Below are 19,729 nucleotides of genomic sequence, written 5' to 3' on the forward strand. Positions count from 1 at the left end.
GGGCCTGGGTGATCTTTCATTTTTTATTTTTTTACGAGGTGAAACAGTCGCGTTTCGCCTCGGAAAGGGGAAACTAGCTTTTCTAAATATGATTATGTCTTCCATGCTAATCCATTATCAGTCAAATGTAATGAAAGAAAACTTCAATTCCATTGTCAAAGTAGCCGACACTTAAAAAAAAAAGAGAACATAATATATAACTAAAAATATTATGAGTGCTTGTGGTACAATTATATAATCACTTATAAGTTATCATAAATGTACTAAGTGGAAGAAAAAACAAATAATAATAACAATATAATTGAGATAACAAGCAAATTGACTAACCAATCATGATTTATTATTAGATTAAATGGTAATATGATGTTCTTATAAGACAGTAGTCATTTAGCCCGGGCACGCGCGAGCATTTGCAGAATCTGTTTAATCTAATATTTCATAAATTGGATTTACGAATTATTTAGTAATAATAGGAGTTAATTTATGGAATAGGAGTTACATGAAAGTATTGAATTCATTCACTTGCGCAACGCTTAACCTTGATGGAAAGGCGAGAGATGTAATGGGGTTTTGCAAATCCATATGAAGCAAAATTGGTGGGAGTTACGTCCAGATCAACCTGATCATGGACAATCACTTGCCATAAGGCTAATTTAGATTTTCAAGCTCGATCCCCAGGTTTGGCCATATACCACTCTTGACCAGGATGATAATCGAATCATCATCATATACCTACTTTTGTTACATAGGCAAACATTAAAAATAAGAAACCAAGAGTGAACTACCCGGCAAGCATTGGAATGCCACAAGTACTCTTCGGGGCAACCTCTCAATCGTCTTGTTTGACATTATTTATATCACACCTATAGGCAATATCTGCATAAATTAATCCAACCTGGAAATAAAATTTAGTTATAAAGAATATATCAAAAACAGTAACATGAAATGCTTGCCCAAGTCTGCCCGAAGGACTGACATTCTTGTTACCTAATAACCTGTCCAGCATTGCAAGTTCCACACATATACTAAGCAGATTTCAGCAATGCAGCTACTGGATCGCGACGGTGGCATTAAGATGAACTAAAACTGCAGTATTTGATAGCATGTGTAAACTTCTCTTCCCGTCGCTCCTGCCTCGTTCCTTCTTTTGAATATTTCCATTCTTGAAACATCCTAGGAAGGCTGCATAAACCAAAGCACTATTCAACATGGCGCATATTACAAAGCGAGGAGGATAATGAATCAGTACTATTTCATAGTGCCTTCGTCAGGCTATGGCAGGGACTAAACTATGATTCATTCGTCTTCTCATTGTGTGTCAATTTGCAAGGTTCGACTCCGGATTCTTCCCTAAAGATTTCGAACCAGTTGCATAAAAAGTGCACGTTGGATTGCATATTAACATCTTAAGACTCAACAATTAAATAAGCAAATTCTAGCATTTACCTTTTCTAGGAAATATGCTCTCATTAGGTTTGCAGATTCTTTCATTTGTTTTGTTTATTATTTGACCGTGTGGAGTATTGAATTAGAAAGAATTGGGATGAATTTTCTCAATGTACAAGCCGTAAAGAATATAAGAAACAAATGAAAGAAAATAATTTTCTAAATACCTTCCCGATAAGGCATCTATAATTTCATTACGATAAGCACCAGAGTTCACTGTACATACAGATAGCAAAAGCACATGGTAGATCATCCATTAATCGTCGAAGGTAAGGAGATGTTATTCAAAGTCCTTTTTTTCCTTGTAAATTTTTCTCACCCAATCGAAGCTAATTGTTCGATTTGTGCTGGGCCACCATCGTCTGCCGCCCCATAAGACTCTATCCTAGCAACCACGACACTGTGGGGCTCTATCCATCTCACTCTATCCTTCAGCGCTTTGTGGATTCCTCATTATCCTGAAGATAGGAAAAGCATATGGAACATCTCATCGATTATTATTAGGCAAGAAATGTACTTTTCTGTTTTTGCCAAAGCAAAAAAATTCTAGTGAAAGAGGGCTCACCTAATCCGTGTAAACAGTCTGATTTGTGTTTGCTCGCCATCATCAGCCTCCACAGAGGGCTTCCGTATCACCACGATGGCTCTGCAATATAGTCGCCAACGATAGGTGTAAAAAAAGAAAGAAGGAAAGGCGAGCCAAGATAAACAGACAGAGGAGAGAGATACAAAATAAGTGTAATTAAATCTGTAATTAAGTATAAAAAAAGATATAGTGCAGTAACATACGCCTCGTCTGTTGACCTAAAGTTCATTCATTTATTAGTTATTTATGATTTCTCTTTCGTTGTACTAAGTCTTGTGCCTCCTTTATAATCGGATTAAAAAAATCTGTAATTAAGTCAGTCGTTTTAAATTAATTCGTACCTATTACTATGGGAGACTTGAATGGAGAGTTATGTTGGACTGAAGATTATACATCATTTTTTTTATAAGTCTACATCTGATTTTTTTTTAATTTTCACAAAATTTAATATATATATCAAGGTTGTCAGAATCGCGATTCTACCTAGAATTGATCGAGGGTCGTAGAATCGTGAATCGCGATTCGAATCGTGAATCGTAAAATTCTACCTGTAATTAAAAAAAATAACATATATATATATATATATGTAACATACTTTTCAGAGAAAAAAAAATAATTCTTGTTCATTCAAATAAAAACACAAACCAACAAATCAATAATAAATCATAAAATCGAACATTAATCAATCAACCAAACTCCCCATAAGAACTCACTCCATAGTCCAGAACTTTGGGATCACAGCAGGCGGCGGCCCCGCCATGTCCACTGCCAAGAAGAGGCCGAACCAGCCTCTTCTCTCCGGCCCCTCCGCCATCTGCCACCCCCTTGTTCTCCTCTTCTTCCTCGTCTCCTCAACCCTCTCAGTTTACTTCCTCTTCACCTCTTCCCTCTGCAGCAGCTCCAACCTCAACAAGAACACCGCTCCCCTGTTCTTCATTCCTCAGTCGCAAGTGGTCCCAAATCATGGAAATGGAAATGGGTCTTCGAGAACGGAATCCCGTCTTCTTCGTCTTCTCGGAAACCCCGCGAAGAATCCTGCCATTGCAGAGGAAGAACTAGGTCCGTACCACAATTGGGAACAATTTGCCGCTGATTTCCAAGAAATGATGCGGAGCTTCAAGATTTATGTGTACCCTCATGCCCTGAATTCCTCGTCTGCTTCTCCGTTTGCCGACATTTTCCTCCCCCACCCAAAACCGACCAACCCGAAGCTTGGGAACTACTTCAGCGAGCACATGTTCAAGGTCTCCCTTTTGCGGAGCTCCCTGATCACTCCCAACCCGGAAGAAGCCCACTTCTTCTTCATGCCCTTCTCCATCAACAACCTCAGGAACGATCCCCGGGTTCGCTCCGGGGATCGAACTATCGAAGATTTCGTCGAAGATTTCAGGCAACGTTCGAAGGTCGAATTGGAAGGACAAAGCAGGGGAGAAATTAGGGTTTCATGATAGGAAAAGAGGAAGAAGGGCGGGTGGGAGAGGGGTTTCGGGTTTGGGCTTTCGGGTCCAGGCTTCGGCCGCTTATTGGGCCCGGACTTGGGCCGAATCCAACCTGAACATAGAATCGCAGAATCGGGCCGATTTTGGGATTCTACGATTCAACACGCGATTCGGATCCGATTCTACAATCTCGACTCACCTAGGTGAATCAGAATCGGTGATCCTCCTTGAATCGTAGAATCGTACGATTCTATGATTCGATTCGCGATTCTGACAACCATGGTATATATTGATATAGGGGATTCAAAGGGACGGTTAACCAAAAGTTAAGAAAATAAGAAAAAAGCTGACATGAAGAGCTCTTATTTAAGGAATCGTGAAATTTCCTCGCACAAGTCTAAATTAATTAATATAGTAATAATAATAATATAGATAGATAGATTTTTAAGGTAATACCGTTCTATTAAACTTGACCTAATTAAATAATGATTTTCCAAAAGATACTCTCGATGTTTAGAATTAAAAAAATTAAGAAATTACATTTTCCAATCTTTTCTACATTTTGTAATAACTGAATTCTGCATATTTACACCCGTAGCTGCTCCTTTAAGAATAAAACTTGATCAAGATAAAAAAAATTCATGACCGAAAAAGAAAATCAACAAATGTAATTCTTAAAAAAGAAAAGTAAAAAAAAAAGAATTAAAGAAGAATATATGTATATATATTGAAGCTTCTGTGCTTTGAACCGAAGCATCAAGGTTCCGTCCTAACTCTTGCTGCAGTGATTAGAGCACAGAGGGCTTTGATTGAAGCCCCTGTAATTCGAATTACACACTAGCAAGGCTTTGACCGAAGCCCATGTGCTTCGAATTGAAGCCTCTTATGCTTAGAAATTTTTTAACAAGAAGTGTTCCAGTTCTTCGACTGAGAGTGATGGTGGCAGTCTTGGCTGCCGGGACTACTGGTGGTGATGGTGATGGCGGCGGCAGCAACGAAGGCTGGTAACTGGAGAGGAGGTTTGTGTGCGAGGTTGGAGGAGGCTAAAGGATGTGTGAGAAAGAGGGTAATTTCGAAATTTTAAAAAAATAGAAGATTGCCAGCAAGTGGTAATCCACATAGCCACCTCCCCCGATGGTAATTTACATTACCACTTTGGTGGCAATGTGATGAAAATTCAGATTATCAATAATGCACCCCAATCAAATATGTCAATGTAGTGGACCCAAGCACTTTAAACTAAGATTATGGGTAATGTGGATAGATTGTCTTTTTGACAAAAAAAGAAAAAAGAAAAAAAAAAGAAGAGTTTTAAGAGTAACTTTTACATAACTTGTCAAGTGGTCCTCTTTTTTTTAGAAAGAAAGAAAATTATTTTTTTACACAATTAGTTATTGGTTTGTTTTCTAATTTTAATATTACTTTTCCAAAAGCTAAAAATATAAAAGTTAAAGAGCGCTTGGAAAAGGTGCCGCTTATGGTCAAAACGACGACCCCAATCTCATTGTTTTTCAAATATTTCATTATTCAAGGAAAATCTACTCCTAAAAGATGTAGAACATTTAGAAACTCTAAAACATATAACGTTTTTCATATTAAATACTCCAAGAAATACGAAAATATCATTATTAATATAACAGTGACATATAAAATATTTTTCCATTAGTTATATTATTGTTGTATATATTTTATACATAAGTATATCAACTCAGCTTCTTTTAGTAAAAAAATGTTATAAATATTATAAATTTAAAGTTTAATAACTATTTGATATTATGAATATTAAGGATTATTGTGTATTTAATGTTTTACTCCTTAATTTCATAGGGTAAAGATAAATACTTATCTTTTTAGAACTTTTACCCCAAAATTATTTTATTTTGAAACTACATTTTTTAAAATGATTTTGAATTTTGAATATTTTATTCTTTTTATTTTTCTTAATTTCTTAATTTTTATTTTTAATTTAATTTAATTTCTCTTATTTTATTTTTCTGATTTCGCATACTTTTATATTTTATTTCCTTCATGCATCTTATTCATTGTTTGAATTTTTCTGATGCCACGTTAACTAATCATTTTTCATATCAGCAAATATAAACCGAAAATTGACATACGGAATTTGGGCCGAAATGGTAATTCGTGTATTTTTATGTAAAAAAACAAAGTTCATACTAAATTTAGAAAATATGCAAAATTCATGGTTATTGGCACAATTCGCCCTTTTTCTTTATAAGTTAGGATTGTTAGTATAAAAAAAAAAAGGCGTACACCCGTGCCACGCATGGCGTTTCATAAATTTTTTTTCTTGTTCTACAAGAATTCCTAAAATATATAGTTTTTTAATAATAATTTTCTAGATGTATATAATTTTTAGCAATTATAATAAAATAAGTAAATCATTAATTATGAAATTAAGTAAAATATTTATTAATGAAATTAATTAAAAAAAGGAAATTATGAGATGAGAGAGAAAAGGCAGCTGAAGATTCAAACGCGAGGGAGGTGAGAGAGGAGAGAGAAGAGAAAGGAGGGAGAGAAAATAGAGAGAGAAGAGAGTGAGAAGATATGAATGGGTAGTTATTTAACTGTATTTACGATATTAATCTTAATCTAGCGGTTGCTTTTAATTAAATAAATATGTAGTAAGGGCATTTTGGGAACTCGAAAGTTACACTGAGTGCTTCTCAAATATAGTAATAATAGACAAATAAGAAAAGGTAATAAAACAAGAAAAAGATCAAAATGAAGGCAACTAAGGCAGTCGGCCTTACTATATTTCTGTTATCCTATTGTCATTTTCAGGTCCAAATTGAATAATGAAGCAACATAGATTTAATAATAGTTGGGATTCGTTTCTAACGTCTCTTAAATTGACGCATTTTAGTGGCTCCAGCTGCTTCTTATGGCTATGAAAAAATAGAAACCCCCAAAGCCTTTTGCCATCGAAAAAAAAAATTGATAATTACCATAACAGTAATAGAAAAAAATTGCATTAGATAGCACGAATTCGACCGTTTATCCATGTATTAGCGTAATAATAAAACTTTATTATTTTTATAAGTGAAAATTGACATCTCCTAACACCACATTTCATATGGAAACCCCCGGTTAGCCGTCCTGCACATTTGGAAAGACTGTGAGGCCCACACTTCTCCTTTATTGACGGAAGAAGAACCGCTTCAGCTTTCCAAAAAATTCTATAATCCATTTATTTTTAATGGATAGTATATATATGGATTCGATCGCTGAGATTTAATCTTGAACTTTCAAAAGTGAGAGAATTCATAAAAAAAAAAAATTCAAATATTGAGGTTTGAAATTTGTGATTAAGGATGGCAACGAGTTTGTGTAAATGAGTATCTCACCGGTCTTAAACCCTTATAGTTCATTAACCTACTATTTGGATATGCAGGGGAAGGAACGAGAAGGAAAGGAAGAGGAGGGGAAGGAAGGATAATTTTTGCCCGTGTTTGGATATACTTAATATGGGAAAGGAAAGGGAGGGGTGGAAAATTTTAACCGTGTTTGGATCAGTGTTATCAGAATCGGATAGGATGATGAACCGGAAGGGGTATGGATTCATGGGTTTATGGGTCTAATCGGGGGTTCGATGGGTCGGACCGCACGTTTAATTAAAATAAAATAAATATTCATATTATTAAAAAAATTATGATAATTAAGATAGAAGTATGATGATTTCAAAAATATATGAGAATAGTGTAAGAAAATATAAATATATTTAATATTTCTTACTTTAAAATAAATATTGAATTTTAATAAGTACTTAAAAGTAGAATCGGCCGGTTCAATGAAATTTTGCTCAAAACCGGCCGGTTCTATGGGTCCGGCGATTCAAATGTGCATTTTGGGTTTTCAAGTGAACCGGACCGAACATGGTGCCGGTTCCCATTTCGACCGGTCGAACCGGCCGGTCCGGTCCGATTCTGATAACAATGGTTTGGATATATATTAATAAGGGAAATGGAGGGGAAGGGAAATAATATTAAGTTTAATTACTATATTAGCCTTATATATGTACCTTTTAGTAAAAAAGTTGGATTATTTGGTCTTTTCAAATTATTCTTAATTTCTTCATATTGTTTCGCCTCCATTCAACCCCAAATCGGTGTTGAAAGAAAATGAGGCCTTGGAGGTAAAATGAGGTGAAACTTTTACCTCCATTTCCCTTAACTTTCCTTTAAAATTACGTTTCCAAATAAGGGAAAAAATTCCCTTCCCTTCCCCTCCTTTCACCTCAATCCAAACATAGTGTTTTTTCAATTGGGTCATGAAAAGAGTTTGGAAATCGAAATCAGAACGTTGTAGGGTTTGAAAATGATTCAGGATTTTCCCTTAAAACCCAACTCAAACCCATTAAGTCGAAATCACTAAAATAACAGTCATATTATTTCATATTTACAAGATAAACTTACCTTATTTTTCTATTTCTCCTTATTCAATTCTTCCGATTCACAGAATTATATGAATTTGATGACATCTACAGAAATTAGCTTGCCTACTCCCCGAACAGTACTATAAGAATCAGTACTGAACATACTTAGTCTTTACAAAAAAAAAGAGGAATAATTTACTGTGCACGTTAACTAAAACTTTTTTATGTGTTATAATTTATTTATTTTATATTATGTAAATATAACTATTTTTCAACTATGTTAAATTAAATATTAATTTTACTTTAAATTAAACAATGTTCTACCTATATCGTTCTCAGCTCCAATCTTTACTTCCATCATTCTCCTTATTCCATTGTTATAGTTGCTGCAGTGTCAAGATCACTTTGACAGACCGGAAGAAAACGTGAATGACCATTTGAAGATTGTACTAAGAAGTTTTCATAGTTGATCGGAATTTAGTTCGTTCCTTATATTTGGATGTTTAGTATTTGTAAGACTTATTTAATGCTATGAATTTAAGTGTTGTGGCTATTTTTCTCAAACAATTACTCGCCTTGAATTATATTTTGTGTATGAACACTTTTTGTTATTTCAGATTATTTTGTAGAACTTTTGATGAGTTCGTAGAAGTTTTTTTAATAAATAAATTTTATTAATAGGCAAAAAACGGGTACCCAATAGTTACTCATTAAATTAGTGGGAAGGGTTTAGAAATTTTCCTTTGAAATATTAACAAGTTTGAAAAGGGTACATGATGGACCTAACTGTCCCATACCCTCCCAAGTACCGTCCCTATTTGTGATACATATAACTCCAATTGCATGCATCGCGGACCAATCCGCAGGATGGAGTTGCCAACCGCGGGTTATTGATTCGGTTTACTTCAACTAGACTGAACCGAGTCAAACCGACCGGACTGAACCGAGTCGGATTATTGATTTCGGTTTAATCCGGTTTCCTTGAGTTTGAATTGAAGACCGATTGGACTGTCTTTCCATCTTTTTGCCATTGCCAATGTGAGCGACTGTGTATTGTGTAATAATAGCTCAACCTTTCCCAACAGCCAAAACAAAGAGCAGAGGGGAAGCCAACCGATGAAATGGCGCCGGGGAAGAAATCGAAGAGGAGCAGCAGCAGCAACAGGAGGAGGGGGAGGAAGGACTCCAAGAGATTGAAGAAGCGCAGGAGCATCGCGGTGGCTCCAGTGGACCCCAGAGCCGTCGACACCGAGTGGTGGGACATCTTCTGGCGCCGGAACTCTTCTGCTGCCCCAGGTCTTCCTCCATTCCTTTTCCTCCTTAACCTTAATCCCCGTGCCCCAGGTGTCTGCTCCTATCATCTCATTGATTGTCGATCAGCTAGCTGTCTATTTGATCGTTCGGTGTTGTTGTTGGGTCTGCATCGTCTGTCATTGCTCAACTTAATTGCAGAGCACCCAGACTGTGATTCTGTGAAGATTGTCGATTTTGGTCTACTGGGTGAAGCAAAAACAATGGATTTATCGTTATTGTCTGCTTCGTAGTATCCTGTCATGGCCGATTGATTTGATGAGTAGTTTGCTTAATGCCTTGCCTTAGGTCATTCGATTCATGAACAGGATGTAGAACAGAAAGTGGGGAAAAAAATGTTTAGGGCTTTGTTGACCAGACAGCAATTCCCATTTCGATCAACCCTGGAACCAGATTACATTAGTTTTCGAAAACACGAAACATTAATTAAGTAATCACAGGATGACCTATTTGTCTTACTTTCGATGTAAGGACTACTGGGGTTTTGGTTGAATTTGTAAGCTCATTCATGAACAAATGAAATCTTCCGGAGGTCATTTCACGAGGTTCTCAACATATATTTGGAGCTATAATTTGTGTACAACTAGCTTTTCCTTTTGCCTGCGAGTTTACTATGTATCAAGCTTAGAAATGGCAGTTGATCAAGTCTGGCTCCATACTTCTTCTAAAAGCGATCTTTGAAGGTCACTGTTTCGTCTCAATGAAATTGGAATCCTCTCACCTGTTTACTTAAGATTGGCTTTGTCACTGATTGCCGTGCTGTAACAACCTACCGCTTAATTTTGAAGTTTGCAGAGGCCATAATCTTCTATCGGACAGGTTTTGCAAAACGCTTCCGTTGATTGATGCTTAATTCAAATTTTAGCAGGTCCAATACCTGACAATGAGGAGGAAGGATTCAAGCACTTCTTTAGGCTCTCGAAGCAAACTTTCGCTTATATATGTTCCCTCGTGAGAGAAGATCTTATATCATGCCCACCCTCGGGGCTCATCAACATTGAAGGAAGGCTCCTCAGTGTTGAGAAACAAGTAGCTATCGCTTTAAGAAGATTAGCCTCCGGCGAGTCCCAAGTCTCGGTGGGAGCTGCCTTTGGGGTTGGGCAGTCGACGGTCTCCCAGGTGACGTGGAGGTTCATCGAGGCCCTAGAAGATCGTGCAAGGCACCACTTGAAGTGGCCTGATCCTGAGAGGGCAGAGGAGATAAAGTCCCAATTCGAGGCGCTGTATGGGCTGCCCAATTGCTGCGGAGCAATTGATGCGACCCACATCATCATGACCCTACCAGCAGTTCAGACCTCGGATGACTGGTGTGACCCGGCAAACAATTATAGCATGTTCTTGCAAGGAGTCATTGACCATGAACTTAGATTCCTCGATATAGTCACAGGTTGGCCGGGCGGAATGACAGTCCCGAGGCTCCTAAAGTTCTCAGGGCTCTTCAAGCTTTGTGAAAGCGGGGCACGACTAAATGGGCCCGTAGAAAAGACCTTAGGAGGTGGGCACGAGGTGGCCCGAGAGTACATTGTTGGTGGGCCTGCATATCCGCTTCTGCCGTGGCTCATAACTCCTTATGAGAGCAGTGAACTCTCGGGCTCTGCTGCACCTAATTTTAATGCTGCACATGAATCTGCAAGATTGCTCGCAGTGAGGGCCTTCTCGCAATTGAAAGGTAGTTGGAGGATACTCAGCAAGGTCATGTGGAGGCCCGATAAGCAGAAGCTCCCAAGCATTATATTGGTCTGCTGTCTACTCCATAACATTGTAATCGACACCGGCGATAAGTTGAATCCTGATGTTGCTCTGTCAGGTCATCATGATTCGGGTTACATTGAGCAGTGTTGTAAGCAAGTTGATCCATTAGGAAAAACGGTTCGGGACAACCTAGCCAAACACTTAATGTACGTCAAAGAGAAGAGCTTAATTAAGTCGAAGTAATGCATCTCTTCATTATTTGCCAGATATCAATTATGAATGGAAAGTTGGAAACTGATATTTCTCAGTGTTTATGCACATAGATTCACTTTGTCGTTCAGCTATCTTCATTGCTCATCCCTCTGCTATCTCGAGTAAACCATCGCAGAAAGAGCTAACTCAAATCTGCAAGTTCAATCCTTCAGGAATACTGAAGGTGCAAACTAGATCTCTTTGATATGCATACAAATATGATCGTGAAATAACGCTTTCTTTGCTTTCTGATATCAGTCTGAAACTTGCTGAATGAAATAAAATTACTAGACAAAGAGCAGCAACTTTTATCGGTTAGTGCCTGGGATGTACAGCAATTAGGATCTTAATAATAATAATAATAATAATCCTGTCCTCCCTATTGAGATTATTTGACTAGTTGCCGACCATAATAGAAGTGACACTACAGTTAAGCTACTAATCCTCAAGAGGAATCCTCACTTTGCTCGGGTCGGGAGCTGTACACAAGCACAGAACTGCCCCTTCTTCCTCTTCAGATTGGTCCTCACCCGAACATGCAGGAAATCCTTCAACAAGACCCTTGTCTTCCTATCAGACAACCGGGCTGTTCTCAACTCTGCCCTGCTCTCCTTCTCGACCTCGTCATCGAGCTTCAACAGAAGAAACTGTATCTTCTGAACTTCCATCTGAAGCTTTGCAATCTTCTCAGACCCTCTACGAGCCTGCTCTGAAATCCTCCTCCTGACCCCACTTCCACGATCATCATCATTTGTCTCTGCACCAATTGATCTCGACAAGAAACCTTTTTGAGCGCTCTTCGTGAGCTTATGATTCACATCAAAGAAGTTCAGGACCACCACCTCAGCTTCTTCCAGCTGCTCCCTCACCGCCCTGTATTCCGCTGCTCTTCCCGTCCCGCTCCTCTCAGTGACCTCCACCTTCCTCTTCAAGTCCTGCACGGTTATCTGCAAATTAGTCAGCTTCTGAGCATCTCCGTTGAGTCTTTCTAGGGCCCTCCTCAGGTTCCTCCCTCCTGGATGAGGCTCAGTGGAGCTCTTCTCAGACAGCTCCTGTTTATCGACCTCAAGCTCCTTCCCGGAGAAAGATTCTCGAGAAGGATGAACTGCCTTCCGAGATATCCCTACCCTCAGATCAATGCTTCCACTGTGATCAGTAGTTTCCCACAGTTCAAGCATCCTCTCATCAGATCCAATAACAGTTTCCCATCGAGTTGGTCCGAAGTTAGAACACTCAGACATCTGATCAAGCACAATGTCCTTTGTCAAAACCTCAGACTCGGGGTGAACCGGGTGTTGGACTGGTTTCTTCCCAAGCCTGTTATGTTTCATAACTTCCTTTCTTCGAGAGACATGTCGGGTTTTGGGATCAGATCCTCGATGTGAGTTGTGGCGCTTGTACCTTAACCCCTCAGTCTGTCTCATCCCATCTTCTGATTTGGCGCTAGAACTTGAATTTTCGGGTATGATTCCTCTCTCAGTATGATGAACACCCTCATCAATGGGGCTGGTTGACTGCAAGTGAGTGATCAATTTGATGTCCTGCAACGGTAGAAATATCATGTAAACTAATATTATGATCCATGTCTTAAACAAATAGCAATATTAATTGTGATCTGCAGGGGACATCGAAAAGAAAAAAAGCAGCTAAACGATACCTATTGACACCTCGATGAATATAAGCCCAGGATGTTTGATATAATAATTTATTAAATGAAGACAAAGTACCTGAATTTCTTCACTATTGGCTCTAAGGTGCTCGTTGTGAAGGCTTGCACAATTCTCCAATGGTGCTCCGCAACCATTCAATGAAACTTCGGCTGACGTGTGACCCTCAAGCTTAGACGTTAAATGAAGATTTTCTTCTTCGAGAATTCTAATTCTCTCTCCGAGCATTTCACTCTCTTTGGCCTTGGACTGAGTAAACCCATGAACATTCTCCTTGAGCAAAGCTTCCCGGAAATTCGAGATCATCATCTCGCAAAGTAAATCTGTAGCATGTGCTTCCCACAGCTCCACTTCATGCCTTCTCTTTAGCAGATCACTGACCAGTTTTTGCTCTCTAATTTTACCTTCCCTAGTTTCTTTGTGCAGCCTATTCTGTGATAATACATATCTCTCAGTCTGAACCTTCAGATCCTCGTAAAGGGTATCTCTTTCTGTCGCAATTATCACTGCCTCTTGTTGAATTTCTTTGATGGCTGCACTGAGGACTGACTTCTCAACAAGAAGCTGAAAATTTTCGTCCAGAAGTCCGGAAAGATAATTATGCATCTCCTGAACCTTTTGGGACGTACTCTTCTCGACAACGAATCTCTGTCTCTCAGAGGACTCACAGGCCTTCGTCAGCTTCTGACACTCGAATGAGAGTGATGAGTTCTTCTCTTCGAGATCTTGTACACAGTTCTTGAGAATGAAGATCTCAAAGTGGCTTTTCAGAGCCTTGTCCAGCTCCTCCTTAAATTCTCGATTCCTGCTCAAAGCCTCTTGCTGTAAGAGGAGGACCTGACTCTCAAGAGCAGCCATTCGGGTTTTAAACAACTCAGCAGAAATGGAATTCTCTTCTCTCTCTCTATCAAAAGACAAGCATTTTCTCTCTAGATCTTCGCACCTTGAGAGGGACTCCTCGAGCCTCCTTTTGGTCGTTTCAAACTGGTAGGAGAGACTCTCCTTTTCAGTTATAAGGCCCAACTTCTCGTTAAGAAGCAAGAGCCACGACTCTTCTGATCTCTTCAGCATGATCCTCAATCGTTCAATCTCCGCATTGGCATCGGATAGGGAATTCTGCGAAGCATCACTTTTCTTCTTGAGCCTCTCTGAGTTCTTGGTGGCAACTTGTAACTGACACGTCAAAGAGGCCTGAGATTCTTCCGACACCTTGAGCTTTTGTTTAACCTCTTCCAACTCTTTGTTCAAATAGGAAACAGAATACTCCAAGAGGGCATTCTTCTCGAGCAGAGCTGCATTGTCCCTCATATTCTCATCAATGTACTCCCTAAACTTCATGCTCTCATCCTGCAGGTTCTGTTTAACATCTTCCAACTCTTTATTTAAATCAGAAACAGAATTCTCCAAGAGGGCATTCTTCTCGAGCAGAGCTGCATTTTTCCACATATTCTCGTCACTGGATTCCCTAAACGTCGTTCTCTCATCCTGCAGCTTCTGTTTAACCTCTTCCAACTGTGAGTTCAAACCAGAAAGAGAATCCTCCAGGAGGGCATTCTTCTCGAGCAGAGCTGCATTTTTCCTCATATTCTCATCAGTTGATTCCCTAAATTTCGTCCTTTCGTTCTGGAGCTTCTGTGTAACCTTTTCCAACTGTGAGTTCAAACCATAAAGAGAATCCTCCAGGAGGGCATTTTTCTCGAGCAAAGCTGCATTTTTTCTCATATTCTCGTCACCCGATTCCCTAAACTTTGTCCTCTCATTCTGCAGCTTCTGTTTAACCTCTTCCAACTCTGAGTTCAAACCAGAAACGGAATCCTCCAGGAGGGCATTCTTCTCAAGAAGATCAGCATTTTCTCTCGTATTCCTGTCACATAATTCCCTCAACTTCAATTTCTCATCCTGCAGCTTCTGTTTAACCCCTTCCAACTCTGAGTTCAAACTACAAACGGAACCCTCCAGGAAGGCATTTTTCTCGAGAAGATTTGCATTTTCCCTCATATTCTTGTCATGGGAGTCCCTCAACTTCAATTTCTCATCCTGCAGCTTCTGTTTGAGTTCTTCCAAATCTGACTTCAAACCCAAAACAGAAATCTCCAGGAGGGCATTCTTCTCAAGAAGAGTCGCATTTTCCCCCAATTTCTGGTCACAGAGTTCTCTCAACATCAATTTCTCATCCTGCAGCTTCCGCTTACCCTTTTCCATTTCCAACTTCAAACCTGAAACAGTAATCTCCAGTAGGGCATTCTTCTCAAGAAGAGCTGCATTTTCCCTCAATTGCTGGTCACAGAATTCCTTCAACATTGATTTCTCATCCTGCAACTTCTGTTTAACCTCTTCTAGCTCCGACTTCAACCCTGAAACAGAATTCTCCAGTAGGGCATTCTTCTCGAGAAGAGTTGTATTTTCCCTCAATTTCCGATCACAGAACTCTCTCAATTTTGATTTCTCATCTTGCAGCTTCTTCACATATGATCTTACACTCTCGGGATCGAGACCAACAGATTCCACCTGTTCCATCACGAGCTGATACTTCTCCTTTATCATGTTCATTTTCTCCTTGAAGATGTATATTTCCTGATGAAGAGCATTCTGCTCCTCCACCTGAACCTCAACCTCCTTCTCTAGTTTCCGAATTATCTCCCTCAGGCTAACAGTTTCTCCTCTCAAGCTGTCTACCAACGAAGATGAGGATGAGTTCAGCTCCTTCAAATGCTTATTCTCCTTGTCGGCCTTCTTGATTCGTTCTTGCAAATCCTGATTACAACTTTTCAAAACCCTCATCTCCTCCTGCGCTTGAAAGTGAAGATTCTGCAGGTCCTGAAGGGCACTTTCAACCTCCGTGGACTTTAGGCGCTCCTCTTGTACACAACTCCACAGCCTCCCAATCTCCTTATTCTTCTGGGTAAGTTCCTCACTTTGAACTCTCATATTCTCCTTCAAAGTTTTGATCGCCGCAACTTTTGTTGACAATTGACTGCACTCAAGCGAAGCAGATTCCTTCTCCTCAGCCGTTTTCTCCAACTCCTGTTTCAGTATTTGCTGCTCCATTTCAACTCCATCGGACTGCTCAGAAACCTCCATAATAAGCTTGTCAACATCTGCTAGCTTCTCCTGAAGGCTTGATATCGTCTTCAGTGACTTCTTATACTGACCCATCACTTCTTCCTTTTCCTCTTCCACCCTAATGAGCTCTTGTTTTTGTGTTTGAGCCTCCTCTCGAGCATGTTCAGCATCTTTTTCCATTGCACTCATCTTGACCAGACATTGTTGGTACTGGAGAAGACTTACTTCCTTCTCGGCCTCTAAGTTGACTAGTTGTTTCCTCAGAAACTGCCCCACAAAATCTTTATCCAACTCCTTAGTATCACCTGATGTATCTTCATGATCAGAAGAAATCACAGGTAAATTTGGATCGTCTAAAACGGGAGGGACTTGATTTGGGAAGGCTTCAGCCATGCTACGGTGAGCCTGGCGTAGAACTCCCGTGGCATGGTCATATCTCTCTGCAAGTGCACGGTAAGCTCGGTAAAATTCCTCGACCAACTTCAGGAGGTCGGGCCTTTTCTTGTAGTACATCTCTGCCCTCCGAGCAAAGGAGTCTGCATCTTCTTCTATGAGCTTAAGCATCTGCTTTATCTTCTCATCCATGTCTGTGTTACGAGGAGACACGACACATAGTCAAATCAATGTCATGGGAGTAAACAGTCATAGAGACGGAATGTCATTGGTAATTTCTCTTATAAGAACCATTGAGATTGCTAATATTATAGCTGCTCATTTTCTTCCATTTCGATTATCCTCTCATAAATCAGTAATAGGATCATTGTCAACGTCAACAAGATAAAACTGGGTAACGTTATCATGGCAGTTTGATCAATGTTTCATGAATAATGTCCACATCATGGCATCATCCTATTTCAGCCTAGACAACGGAAAAGGGTTCAAAGAGCGGAAATCATAAATTTCATATGTCAAAGTTACTTTATGGTAGCATCAATCAAACATCTAATGCCATTTTTCATTTGAAGGAATGGAATCATTTAGAAATGGACCCATCATATAAGAGTGGACTAGCTGATGCCATTTCTTTCAGCAGTCGAAAATTTTGCAGGGTGAAGAACAGTGTTAGTTCAAGTAGCTATACCTGAAAGATTTTCCTGAAGCCATTTGGAATTCTTCGGGCTAATGTGGCTGTCCCACCACCACGAGTACATCCGTCTTGAATCAGCATGCACCATTGTCGCCATTTCTCGAGCCCTCAACGAACTGAGCTCAACAGACCAATCCAGTTACAGGGTTTGCCACTCTTGATCTCTTTGGACCTTAACACAAAGATGTAAAGAGCAACGTTAATGATGAACCAAACAAACTACCGAAAAGAAAAAAAGACAAGCCAAACTATTTGACAACGGGTGATCAAGAATCATCCGGAAGACAGCAGTAACTGATGGCAAAAGGAAATCGGCTGAGCTGAGTAGGTAACTGATGGCTACCTACTGCTGCAACATTACACAGTGGCGAGGCAACCGATCAAAAAGACACTAGCAGACACGTTTGCCTGGGATTATCGGGGTTTCGTTACCGAGGAATATTTGCCGAAACACGAAAGACAGACATGTCTGCTGGGGTTCTTCTGGGATTCTAATGAAACGGAAGATCAAAGCAGGGGGAACCCGGAATTTCTCAGGCAATGGGATTCACAGAGAGCACACACAGAAACAAACTAAAATTCCAGAAAATCAAGAAAACGGAGGAGCAGCACAAGAACCAACCCGATTGCGCACAAAATCAACAGAGACGTTTGCTACATTTGTCCAACAATGGTGAAAATAAAGGAAAATGTGAAGTCCCCCTAAAGGGCACCCACATAAACATCTGAACTCACCAGACCAGACCTAAACCAGAGGGTTTCTCTTGTCTTCTCAGCTACATCACTTGGTCAAACCCAAAGACAGACACACATGCGCAAGTCCTCACTCAACCCATGTCTGTTGGATCTCTCTCTCTCTCACACTGGCGCTGCGGAAATGGTGTGCTTTTGGGAACAAATGAATGACTGGACAGACAGAGAGACGGGGAAATAGATTGGTCTTCCCCTGTTGTTGTTGGAGACTGAGAAAGGTGAAAGGAGGAAAAACAAAAGGGTAGGAAACTCAGCAAAAAGAGAAAGCAAGCAAACTGAGTAGTGAGTACTGACTCACTGAACAGAGAGGCACAGACACAGAGAGACACAGAGAGAGAGCACAGTGTCAGTGAATGGCAACTTTTATTTATTTGTTTATTTATTTATTTTTGGTAATCATTCCAGGGTGGTGCAGTAAATGGCAATTTTCATATATTTATAATTAATGTTTTTCAATTAATATTAATTGCCTTGCGGGAATTTTGCTTTTCCCCTTCATCGACGGAGCCGAATAACGGTCTTCCAGTTACCAGTCGGCTGAGTGACACTCTTCGTCTTTTCATGTTTTTTCTTTTTTAAGGCCCGTCTGATTCTCACGATTAACGTGAACGTGCTTTTAGATTATACTTTTCTTCTTCACTGCATAAATCTCTTGATTTTTCTTTTTTTCTTTTTTTCCTTCTTTTCGGTTGAAATGGTTGTATTATCTTGCAAATTGATCAGAAAGGAGGCTCGTAGGAGAAGAGAAATAAAGGGTATACGAACCCGATTAATGAGAAATTTGAATGAGAATCTCTTAATTCATCTTCCCCCAGATTTGCTATATCAAACCGCATATCTTCAAAACGGTTGTGCCATTAGCTCTTTCCTTTTATTCCCTTCTCAGTATACGTTAATAATGAAAATGGGATCAACATATTACTGGCAAGTTCTGATAGTGCTATTGGTAAAATACTGATGACACAATGAATGCTCCGCAAACATAAGACTTCGACCAAGCCAATCGAAGGTTGGCTAATTACTTCGATAAAATGGTGAAAAATACCCGAGGAAGGACATAGATTCCGAGGTATCAATCGAAATGTCGTGTAACCGGAGAAAAAGAAAAGGAAAGGAAGTTTTATCTCTCAATTATTTAGTGGTAGCAGTATGGATGGGTACCTTTGGGGCCGCTTTTACAATTATCTAGACCTAGAGAGAGCATTTGTTGCACTTTGTGCCTACTCGGATTGTTAATGTGTACTTTTTTTATATAGTTAATTGTTAATATGTACTTAATTTAACAAAACTAATGAAGCAATTAGTTTGTGACTATTAGGATTAGCTGCCTATGCCTCAGACATAATCATAACACGGAAAATCATATAACGTGCAGCACAATGACAAGTGCAAACACCACTCTCTCTCTCTCTCTCTCTCTCGAGCCTCCAAAAGTCAGATGGCATGAACCTTCCTTCTATCATTACCATGAGGTCGAGAAAATATTAATTGAGACTTGTACATATGCCATAATATACAAATTTTCCCTTCATATACATTATTTGGCGAAACCTATAACAGCTATTTCTTTTAGGTGGCATTTGGTGCATTACCATTTGAGATTATTGGTAATTGGAATTATGTTAGATTCTCACTCTTAAAATTGCAAGTAAAGTTTATTACCATGTTTAGTGTGGACTGGTAATGTTATACATTATTGGTAATCTTGCTAGTAATCTAGATAGTCATTGCTGCTGAGAAAGTATATTACCTGTGTAAAAAGTGGATTATCATAAGCACCAAATTACCAACAATATTTCAATCAAATATGGTAATTTAGTAGGTTCAAGAAATTTAATATCAGATTACTAATAATCCACATGAATTATCTCATAACAAATGTCCTCTTACAATTTTTCTTTTTTTCTTTTTTTGGTGTACAAATTTTTCTTAGTTTTTAAATGGAACTTGCTCTTATCACTCTAGAGTCTAGGGCATTAATCGCCAGACATCTTAATTAGCCCTCCTCAAGAGAACTTGCAATTGGTGGTAACTTTT

The 19,729-nt window shown here is 39.3% G+C and overlaps 2 protein-coding genes across 3 annotated transcripts; one reads left to right on the top strand and one right to left on the bottom strand.

Moving 5' to 3' along the window:
* The first annotated feature begins 8,888 nt into the window (after window positions 1–8,888).
* On the top strand, window positions 8,889–11,190 carry LOC116210378 (protein ANTAGONIST OF LIKE HETEROCHROMATIN PROTEIN 1). Of its 2 annotated transcripts, none has more exons than XM_031544244.1 (2): window positions 8,889–9,163; window positions 10,044–11,190. In XM_031544244.1, the coding sequence occupies exons 1-2, from the start codon at window positions 8,989–8,991 to the stop codon at window positions 11,111–11,113; spliced, it is 1,245 nt and encodes a 414-aa protein (XP_031400104.1). In that variant the 5' UTR covers window positions 8,889–8,988; the 3' UTR covers window positions 11,114–11,190. The 2 variants fall into 2 exon arrangements, with proteins under 2 accessions (XP_031400104.1, XP_031400105.1); XM_031544245.1 differs by having other exon boundaries at window positions 8,893–9,163; window positions 10,047–11,190.
* A 151-nt stretch (window positions 11,191–11,341) lies between these two features.
* LOC116210377 (protein NETWORKED 1A-like) lies at window positions 11,342–18,016 on the bottom strand. Its single transcript, XM_031544243.1, has 4 exons — window positions 17,675–18,016; window positions 16,934–17,111; window positions 12,850–16,439; window positions 11,342–12,663 (listed from the first exon to the last, which is right to left on the bottom strand). The coding sequence occupies exons 2-4, from the start codon at window positions 17,034–17,036 to the stop codon at window positions 11,581–11,583; spliced, it is 4,776 nt and encodes a 1,591-aa protein (XP_031400103.1). The 5' UTR covers window positions 17,037–17,111; window positions 17,675–18,016; the 3' UTR covers window positions 11,342–11,580.
* Window positions 18,017–19,729: the final 1,713 nt, after the last annotated feature.

Source organism: Punica granatum, chromosome 6 (genome assembly GCF_007655135.1).
Source record: "Punica granatum isolate Tunisia-2019 chromosome 6, ASM765513v2, whole genome shotgun sequence".
Taxonomy (NCBI): domain Eukaryota; kingdom Viridiplantae; phylum Streptophyta; class Magnoliopsida; order Myrtales; family Lythraceae; genus Punica; species Punica granatum.

What these genes read in the sequence shown, in the direction of transcription:
- LOC116210378 (XM_031544244.1), top strand. Translation starts at nt 8,989, where the DNA reads ATGGCGCCGGGGAAGAAATCGAAGAGGAGCAGCAGCAGCAACAGGAGG. An exon ending in GAACTCTTCTGCTGCCCCAG is followed by an intron (nt 9,164 to 10,043) that starts GTCTTCCTCCAT and finishes TTCAAATTTTAG; the next exon opens with CAGGTCCAATACCTGACAAT.
- LOC116210377 (XM_031544243.1), bottom strand. Translation starts at nt 17,036, where the DNA reads ATGGCGACAATGGTGCATGCTGATTCAAGACGGATGTACTCGTGGTGG. An exon ending in GCTTCAGGAAAATCTTTCAG is followed by an intron (nt 16,440 to 16,933) that starts GTATAGCTACTT and finishes CTCGTAACACAG; the next exon opens with ACATGGATGAGAAGATAAAG. An exon ending in CCAATAGTGAAGAAATTCAG is followed by an intron (nt 12,664 to 12,849) that starts GTACTTTGTCTT and finishes CTACCGTTGCAG; the next exon opens with GACATCAAATTGATCACTCA.